At 43.8% G+C, this 10,028-nt stretch overlaps 2 protein-coding genes across 2 annotated transcripts in view; one reads left to right on the forward strand and one right to left on the reverse strand.

Moving 5' to 3' along the window:
* Window positions 1-4,313, forward strand: part of LOC311313342 (patched domain-containing protein 3-like) — a gene marked incomplete at both ends in the record, with an annotated part of 44,874 nt that extends 40,561 nt beyond the window's left edge. The window contains 3 exons of the mRNA XM_084443466.1: window positions 17-1,581; window positions 3,771-3,899; window positions 4,155-4,313. Of these exons, the coding sequence (XP_084299592.1) occupies window positions 17-1,581; window positions 3,771-3,899; window positions 4,155-4,313 (1,853 nt within the window). The remainder of the gene's footprint in view (window positions 1-16; window positions 1,582-3,770; window positions 3,900-4,154) is intronic.
* Window positions 1-10,012, reverse strand: part of LOC311312815 (phenolphthiocerol/phthiocerol polyketide synthase subunit C-like) — a gene marked incomplete at both ends in the record, with an annotated part of 63,296 nt that extends 53,284 nt beyond the window's left edge. The window contains 3 exons of the mRNA XM_084442822.1: window positions 9,437-9,597; window positions 9,684-9,837; window positions 9,955-10,012. Coding sequence (XP_084298948.1) covers window positions 9,437-9,597; window positions 9,684-9,837; window positions 9,955-10,012 — 373 coding nt within the window. The remainder of the gene's footprint in view (window positions 1-9,436; window positions 9,598-9,683; window positions 9,838-9,954) is intronic.
* Between the last annotated feature and the right edge of the window lie 16 nt (window positions 10,013-10,028).

Consider the following 10,028-nt stretch of genomic DNA (forward strand, 5'->3'; position numbering starts at 1 on the left):
ATTATCCTCTCCGCAGGTATTGGTGTCGATGACATGTTCATCCTCATATCCTGCTGGCAGCATACCAACGTACATGACCGGTTGGAGGACCGTCTTGCAGAGACGTATAAGGAGGCGGCCATATCCATCACCATCACAACTCTGACGGATGTGTTGGCATTCTACATTGGACTCATGACGCCATTCCGGTCCGTGCAGTCCTTCTGCCTGTACACCAGCACGTCCATTTTGTTCTGCTATATTTACAGCATCACCTTCTTCGGAGCCTTCCTGGTTCTCAACGGGAGGCGGGAGAACAGCAACAGACATTGGCTGACCTGCAAGGAAGTTCCCAAGGATTGCCCAATTGGTCACTCTAAATGGTACTACCTGTGCTGTGTGGGAGGAGCCTATGACCGCCATACCGGAACAGAGGAAGTGCAGCCCATGAATCACTTCTTTAAGAAGTACTATGGCCCCTTCCTCACCAAGTCTGGGTCCAAATTGTGTGTTATCCTACTGTATGCAGTGTATCTGGCCATCAGTGTTTATGGATGCTTCCAGATAAAAGAGGGAATCGACATTCGTCATCTAGCTGCAGACGATTCATATGTGGTGAGGTTTTACAATAATGAAAAAGCATACTTCCATGAGTACGGTCCAAATATCATGGTTGTTGTAAGGGGCGAATTTCCATACTGGGATGAGAAGCAGAGGTCTGATCTGGAAGCCTGCGTGGAGGACTTCAAAAACCTGTCCTTTATCGAGAAGGATATATTCACCTCCTGGCTTAGATCGTACAAATACTATGGATATCACACAAATCTTAATTTGAGTACCGAAAATGTTTTCAAGACGAATCTGGGTCCTTTCCTAAGATTTTACTCTGACTTTAAGCAAGATGTCAATTTCACCAGCAATTCAATCCATGCATCTCGGTTTTTCCTCCAGACTGTCAATATCTCGACTGCAAGTGACGAAATGAATATGTTGAACACGCTGCGAGATACTGCCAAAAGATGCCCCGTGCCTTTGCTGGTCTACCACCCTGCATTCATTTACTATGACCAGTATTCTGTCATAGTGAGTGCCACCATTCAGAATATAGGGGTCACCACTGCGGTTATGTTACTGGTCTCTCTCCTGCTGATTCCAAACCCTCTCTGTTCCCTCTGGGTCTCTTTCTCCATTGGTTCAATCATAGTGGGCGTCACCGGTTTCATGGCGCTTTGGGATGTCAACCTGGATACCATATCCATGATCATTCTCATCGTTTGCATTGGTTTCTCTGTGGACTTCTCTGCACACATTTCCTACGCCTTCGTTTCAAACAAGAAGCCGAGTTCAAACGAGAAGGCGATTGAAGCCCTTTTCCATTTAGGCTATCCAATACTACAGGGGGCTGTGTCCACCATTCTAGGGGTGGTGGTGCTGTCTGCGTCCAAAAACTACATCTTCAGAACATGCTTCAAGATTATGTTCCTTGTTATCCTTTTCGGTATGTTTCACGGTCTGACCTTCATCCCTGTTTTTTTTACATTTTTTGACATCTGCTGTGGAAGTTCAAGCAAGGAGAAAAGAGTATCTGAAGATCAAGGCATGGTCAGCTGCCAAACCAAACTCAAGCAAGAGAACCCCACTGATCAAGACAAGCCGGTCTATGAAAATCACACTTTTATGCCGGATAACCACCAGATTTGTCAAACCCAGAGCTGCCCATCACTTTCGACTCTAACTGTCAATGGTCAAAGTGGTCAAATGTGCATGGACAGTACCGTTCCCATGTTCACTATTGATAGCCAAACATATGAAGTTAAAATGTACACTGCCTGTAATGGCACCGAGCACTCTGTCAACTGTAACCACAACATGGGATGTGTTGTGACAGGTAATAATAACCAGACAGTAACACCACAGTGTAACATCCCAGCGATAAAATGTTCTAATTCTGCAAGTCCATGACCTCACTACAGTGTAACTTAGTATGTGTGGTTATTTACACAGGGTTTTGTCAAGTGGCCATAATGTAACATATCTATGGAGTAATTCATCTGTTGCAATTATTGGTCCCTATTATACACATTATTTAACTTTGTAGTGATAGATTACTTATGAATATATATACATGTTTACTTCTGCTGCATTTCAACACTACCAGTGTATGTGCATATTTTGTACTTGAAAACAAAAACAAAAAATAACTTAGATCAATTTAAGTATAATTATCTGTGCATTTTGTATAAAATTTTAATAATTGTTTATACATACAATATATACATAAAATACATGTATTTACTCACCATGTTTCCATTACAGAAGTTAGAGTAGTGAGTTGAAATTGGTAGACTGATATCTGTGTACCACAAGGTAGTATGGCTGCATAGCATATCCAATAAGTATTTATACTTTTCACACTTACGTTGTAATTGAATTGCCTGTCTAGATGTTCATGTCTAATTAAATGTGCCTCTGTGCATACTTTGCATACTTGTACTTAAAGACGGCTTTCTTGGCTGAAGTTTAAGCCATGGATTTATACATTTTTAACCCTTAATTTGTGCCACGAGTGTGCAGGGGAATGAACTGCTCCAGATTATGAGTTAGTCAGTGGAATCTGATTTTATTCTTTGTATACAATTCAACATTTAGGCTGTGATCATGACATAACATACTGTATAATCATATATATCACATAACATATACATAACATATTCATCATTTATATCACATAACATATACATAACATATTCAATAATTGAGTAAAGGCAAGACTTTACGCCTATTCACACTCTAAACAACCATAACCATCCCCAAGACAGTTAGCATAGCACAGATTAAATGAAAGATGGATATTTTTGCAATATCTGTGCACTATTCTTAACACTATCATCCTAGCCACCATCCCTCAGAATCGTTTCCAGTGTAGACAGTGTACTGTTTGGGTCTAACAATTTAACCAAGGGAACATTCACACCAGTCTCTTGATATATTTGGTTCTGTAGAGTCATAGCCAACATTGAATCAATACCCAGAGAACACAATGCAGTCTCATCCTGCAGTTCATCTATGCTAACATTGCTTATCTCACTAATTAGAGTCCTAATATTCTCATGTGTTGAGGACCGCTGTTGGACCGTGGCTTCTGTTACCGTCGTGTTTTGGAGTTCTTGCTCTACCAAAGCTGTCAGTCTCTCTTTAAGAGATGCATTTTGGGAAAGGACATGCTTGCTCAGATTTTTGAAATTGAACTTGCAAATGACTTGCTGTGGGTTATTCAACAACAAACACTTTTCAAGGGCCTCGTGGACTTCACAAACATCCATGATCATCATCCCCTTTGCCTCCAGAAACCGCTGGAAATGGTCTTTGTTCAACAAGAGACCAAGGTTCAAGGGACCCCAGTTGATGGATTGACCTGCAAATCCAAGGTTTCTGCGATAGTGACAGAATGTGTCCAGGAATGCATTGGCTGCAGCATAGTTGGACTGTGAGGCATTACCCAGGACTGAGGAGATGGACGAGTAACACACAAAGAAGTCCAGTTTGTAGTGCAGCGTTGTATGGTGAAGATTTAACACCCCATTCACCTTCGGGCATAGGACGTTTTGGAAGGATGAACGGTCAAGGGTTTCCATCAAAGCATCCTGCAACACAGCTGCGCTGTGAAACACTCCTTTGATAGGACAGGATGGGAACCTCTGTCCAATCACAGTGACTGCCTTCACAACTTGCCCTGACACTGAGACATCACACTGGATGTTCATTATTGACACCCTGTATCTCCTCTGAAGTGTGTCCATCTTGCACTGCACCTCAGCAGATGGAGTACTCCTGGAAAGCGTTACGATGCAACCCCCTCCCCTGTGAGCAATGAACTTGACCGTCTCAAGCCCCAGCCCAGAGAGCCCTCCTGTAACAATGTAAACACAACACTGCTTGAAGACTTTCCTCGGTCTTATAAGCAAAGGGATATCCGACACTGCATTGTCTGATTCTTCACTCCCCAAAACAACTTGAGATATTGCTCTTGTCCTGAAGTAGGACTCAACCTCAGCAGTCGGTTGGGCCGCTCTCTGGCCTGTTGATTGGCATGTGGTGCTTTGCAGAGATAGTGATGAACTATCCAAATGTAGCGACTGTAGCCATTGATTTATCTTCGTTTTCTGCGTCTTCAGATTCGCTCTCTGGAAAAGACTGGAAACGTGAAGTGTTTGGACGTGTATATGTTCACTCTCTGGCACGACAACATGCGCTGTGGAACACACTTGGTTGTCACAGACAACAACAATATGTCTCTCTGTGGCGCCACCTCCTGTTTTCACCAGTGGCGATAGATCAAAGGGGGGCAGAACAACGAGCGTGTCACCCTGATCACTGCGCAGGAGCTCTTCACTTAGCTTTGGCAGAGCGATGGCTCTCCATCCTGACCTGTTTGCCGTCTGGGTTAAAACCTTCATCAGAACAGAGTCAGGGACTGAGGAGACAATGGTCACCTTTCTCTGTTTTTTGCGTTTGGGCAATGTTTTGTGTATGATCTCCCATGCCAGCACAAAGTAGGACACACATGGAATCTCCCTTAGAAACGGGAGCCTGTTTGTATTGTAGCACGCTGCTTCAGGTATTACAATCTTGGAGGTGGCGGTTATGGGATAACAAGAGACAATCTGATCACCAACCTTCAGTTTGCTCACATCTTTGCCTATAGCAGTGACAGTACCACTGAAGTCAAGAGTCAGAAGCTTGTGGTTCTGAGACACATGTTTGTTCCAGTACATTGTCCGGCCAAAGTTCAGGTCTGAGATGCTGACTGGGAAGTAGTCAGAGGTATGGACACACGTCTTACTGAGCTGAATCTCAACGAACTTCTCCTGGAGAAGTTGACCCTTTGTTTCACAGGACACAGCAGAAAGGTTACCCACTGTATATGGGTCAGCAGTCTGCAGAACAAAATGCACAAAATGCAATGAGTGAATGCTTCCTTCAGAACAGGTGATGCCTTTTAAGGGAGTATGCACTATTGTTGTTGAACTTATCTGGCCTTTGTTAATCATGACCTCTGGATGTTTGCTGGTGTGCATCACCTGAACCAGGGCCTGAACATCTTCACATGTCACAGACGCCAGGTCAACCAACTGAAATGAGAGAGCTGGTATCTCAGCTGCACACGCTCGTGTCATACCAGACAGCACAAAACCAGCACTGACATGGTCCACAGTGTTCTCTGACGAACGGTAGGTTATGACTCTTACAGTGCAGCGGCGTTTCTTCTCTTTCAAGGCCAGAACAATCTGCCGATACTGTTCACAGCAATCAACCAGGCATTCTAACGCATTCTCCGGTGTCAGGTGACTGAGGTCTTCAATGCCCCAAATGAACAGGATCTCCTCCAAGCCAGCACAAGCATCACTATGAAGAGAGTGAGACACCAAATCTGAGAGTTGCGCGCCCGACAAACGGTCCCTATTTGACACATAAGTTGATTCTGGGTTTAAATATGGTCTCAATGTTTTAGCAACTCCCAGTGTGTCCTCGAAGACTATGGCTTTCGGTTTGTAGCTTAAGTGGGCGTGGTCAGTGGATATTGATGGAGGGTGGAGGTGAAGTTCAGTGTGAAAGAAGAATGACTCTGCAATTCGGGAGCAACTGCCCAAAAAGGAGATCCTAACGTGTTTCAGTTCCACTAAAACATGTCCATCTTTCGTGGAAAAGCAACCACATACATCTATGAAGTCTGAGCTCTCTTGGGCTGCCCTGAGGTACATGACCATCTCCTCTTGCAGGGGTCCTGATATTGCCACACTGCCAATCCCAGAAGGAAATCCCGGCCTGGCAGTTAATCCTCCCACGGCAACCACAGAAGTCATTTGGAGGAAATAGTCCAGCACCACTGGATGGAGAAAGTACTCATGAAGTTGCTTCAGCACCTCACCTGGGACTCTAATAACTGTCACAGCCTCCTTGAATTGATCTCCAAAGTAGACATCATCTAGCTGTCTGAAAACAGGACCGTACTCAAAACCTGCACGGGAGAGGACGGAGTACACCTCATCTGCCTTCCTAACTGATTTGCATCTCTCAAAAATGGCATCAATGCAAATGGTCGGTTCTTCAATCAATGTTTGCTCACTTTTACAAGTCAAGGTGCCTGATGCATGAGTCGCGGAGGGAGACTGTACCCTAAACATGGTGTCATTCTCTGTATGCTCCAGTATTACCTTCATTTGATGAGAGTTTGCACTGAGAGCAAACAAACTTTGAAAGGTTACACTGAGCTGAATTGAGGAAATAGGCATCTTGGGCCTTGACCTAGCCATGATTGAGGCATAGGCCAGTTCAACATACAAAGCCCCCGGAACAATGGGGACACCATTGTTTTTGTGCTCCCAAAGATAGGGAGTTGTATCTGTTGAGATGATGCATTTTTGCTCTTTGCTCTCATGCTTTGTTTGGGATAACAGTGGATGATGAGATGAAGCTGTCATCTCATTTCCACATCTTACGGACTCAAAATACACCTCTTTCTTCAGATCATCAAACTGGTATCTCGGGAACGGTGTTGGTGATGTCTCACATCCTCTGTAGAACTGGCCCCAGTCTACCTGGACTCCCAGCTCAAACAGTTTGCAGACCGTTGCCAGAATTGTCTCGTGATCTTTCTCTGGCTGCGCTGATGAGAGAACTGTGATGTCATTTCCTAAAGTCTCTTGGATGTTCCTTTGGAGAGCTCTTCTAGGGCCTATCTCCACAAAGACCACATTTCTATTTGACTGCTGTTCTTTGGTTGCTGCTTTAAGTGTCTGTTCGAAAGAAACTGGCTCCCTGATATTCTTTGCCCAGTATCTCCCTGTGCTAAATTCCCCATCAGAATAAGTGTCTCCAGTCACTGTTGAGAACAGCTCACACTCCATGCTGTTCATGGTCAAAGAGCCAATACTTTCCTCAATATGGTCCACTATGGGGTCCATCATATGGCTGTGGTATGCGGCAGGGACGTCTAGTACATGAAGAAACAGATTTTTTCCTGTAAACATAATTTTCAGCTTCTGATGGAGACTGTCTACAGCATCTGCATCACCTGAGAGGGTGCAGGACTGGGGGCTGTTGTATGCAGCCATGCAGATCTTCCCAGAGTAAACTGGAAGGATTTTCAAGATTTCCGACACAGGCATGTTGCTGACCACAAGCATTTTCCCTCCTGTGACCTTACTCTGCAAAGTACTGCGGTGGTAAATCACCTTCACTGCATCATCAAGGGACAAAAGACCAGAACAATGGGCAGCAGCCACCTCGCCGACAGAATGCCCAAGAACAGCATCAGGTTTGACACCCCAATGCTTCAAGAGGCTGGCAATGCCAACCTGAATGGCAAAGAGGAGTGGCTGGGCAACATTTGGCTTGGTATAATCGTCATTGTCATAATCATCTGCTATCTTCTGTGTGATCCTGGTACCTTTATAGTTCTGGAAAACATTCTCAACTTCTCTGACCTTTTCTCTGAAAACAGGCTCCTCTTTGAGAAGCTGCTTGCACATGCCCCTGTATGTGACTCCGTTTCCACAGAATGCGAAAATCAATCTGATATCTGACCTGGATGGCTCAACCTTCTTGTCTATTGCAGACTTTAGCTGGTTCTCTAGGTCAGACGCAGAGCGTGCCAGGAATGATTTCCTGTACTTGTGTTTAGAATGACCTCTACGACATGCTGAGGTAAAGGCCAAGGCCTGTATATCTGCTGTTTTGTCTCTGTTAAGCCTTTGATAGGTGTCAATGATGGACATGAGTAAGGACCTTTCTGAGGCTGCAGACAGAGCAAACAATCTTCGACAACTATGAGTGGTCAGGCTGGGAACGGTTGCCTGTATGTTCTCCTTTACAATTACATGTGCATTTGTGCCTCCGAACCCAAAACTATTGACACCAGCTAGTCTTTCAAAGGAACCTGTTTTTTCCCATTTCTCAGCTGTAGTGGGAATTTTAACATTCAGAGCTTTGGCATCTATGCTGGCGCTGTCCTCAGAGTAGAACACAGAGGGTACAATGGTTTCATGTTTCATCATTAAGAGCACCTTGATCAGCCCTGCCACTCCTGCTGCAGATTCTGTGTGTCCGATGTTACCTTTCACAGAGCCGATGCAAAGTGTCTGTGAACCTGGAGGTCTGGCTGTGGCGATGACGTTGGAGATGCTCCCTGCCTCAATAGGGTCGCCGACTGGGGTTCCAGTCCCATGAGCCTCTATGTACTGGACATCTGACAGGTCAGACTCAGAGTAGATTCTGCGCAGCAGCTCCTCCTGCTGGACCATGGATGGCTTGGTGATTGGAGTGACCGTGCGGCCATCTTGGTTGACTGCAGTTTTGCTGATGATGCCCCACACCTTGTCAAAGTCCCTTAGTGCCTGTTCATAGGACATTATGGCATCATTAACTCACATTTGGCAATGACAGAAGGTTTGGTGTGTATATATATATATATATATATATATATATATATATAAACTCATCAAAAAATAATTCAGAAACATAATTGGTATTGTATTTTATATCGTTTGAAAGCCTGATTCGTCACCTTTACAACGAGGAACAACTTGTAAGGATCGTGCATTCATGGAATGAGCAACTCAAAACAAGAGTGAATATCAGAAGAATATTGCAGGGCAATTGCATTTTGGCACATTTTTGGGGGGCGCTACCCACATGTTTAGCTATGTTGTTTATTCCACGAATGGGAGTATTTTGAGGAGTATATATATATATATATATATATATATATATATATATATATATACACAAACACAAACACACACACACACACACACACACACACACTGTATTCTTAATGTCTTACATTTTTCAGTGGCTTCAATACAACAATCCCACATCCCTCTCCTCTTCCATAGCCATCTGCTCTGCTGGAGAAGGGTTTGCTGGTGCCCTCAGGTGAGATCATCTTGGCTTTGCTGAGAGCTACAAAGACTCTTGGCTCTATGATGCAACTGACACCCCCACACAGAGCCATCTCACAGTCACCTGTCACATGTTAAAAATGAGTTGAGTCACTGTGACATTTACAGTCGATTCACAGTATGTTAGTTGAGTATAATGTGTACAAATGTTTGTACCTTGTTTTATTGCCTGGCAAGCTGAATGCAGAGCCACCAAGGAGGAGGAACAGGCACTGTCTATGGCGAACGAAGGACCCGTGAGATTGAAGACGAAGGATATCCTGTTGGCTGCCACGCTCATAGCCGTGCCCGTGCCATTGTAATGGTTAATAGTGCTGGGACTGTTGTTCAAGAGAGTCTCATAGTCCCTGTTCATTAGACCTGTAAGATGATCATTGTATTATTTACTGAGTACTATGAATTTACTTATACAGGCAATTAATTGCAATTTATTTTTCTAAGAACTGTTACAGGAAGTGTAAAATAATATTATGAAATAATAATATTTTGTTTACCTATATAAACACCAGTTCTAGTGCCACTGATTTTCTCCATTGGCATACCAGCATCCTCAAATGCTCTGTATGTACACTGCAGCAGAAGTTTATGCTGGGGGTCCATGAAGTCCACTTCAACTTCAGAGATGCCAAAGAACTTGTGATCAAACTCATTAAACCTGAATAACAGATGAAGGGATTTTTTTTAACAAATCCATGATATTGAATTGAGACTGATTTCACACTCTTTTCATAAAATTCTTACCCTTCTATGAGAGCAGCTTTGGTTGTTTGCGTTTTTCCAGGTCTGTTAACGTCAGGATCATACCAATATGTGCTGTCAAACCTCTCCTCTGGGATGTCTACAACACAGTTCTTGCCTTCCAACAGAACTTTCCAGAAATTGTCAAGCCCCTCACCTAAACAAAAGTGTAACACAATTATAATACATTTTATGTTCAGCATCATGGTGGCTTTCAGAATTACCAGCATAATCCCCATAATACCTCAATATGAGCGATGTAAAGCATTCTTACCTCCAGGGAAATTGCATCCAATGCCAACAACGGCAATGTCTTCATCTATGTCCTCCATATTCTCATACAATAGA

Source organism: Borostomias antarcticus, assembly GCF_949987555.1.
Source record: "Borostomias antarcticus genome assembly, chromosome: 9".
NCBI lineage: Eukaryota > Metazoa > Chordata > Actinopteri > Stomiiformes > Stomiidae > Borostomias > Borostomias antarcticus.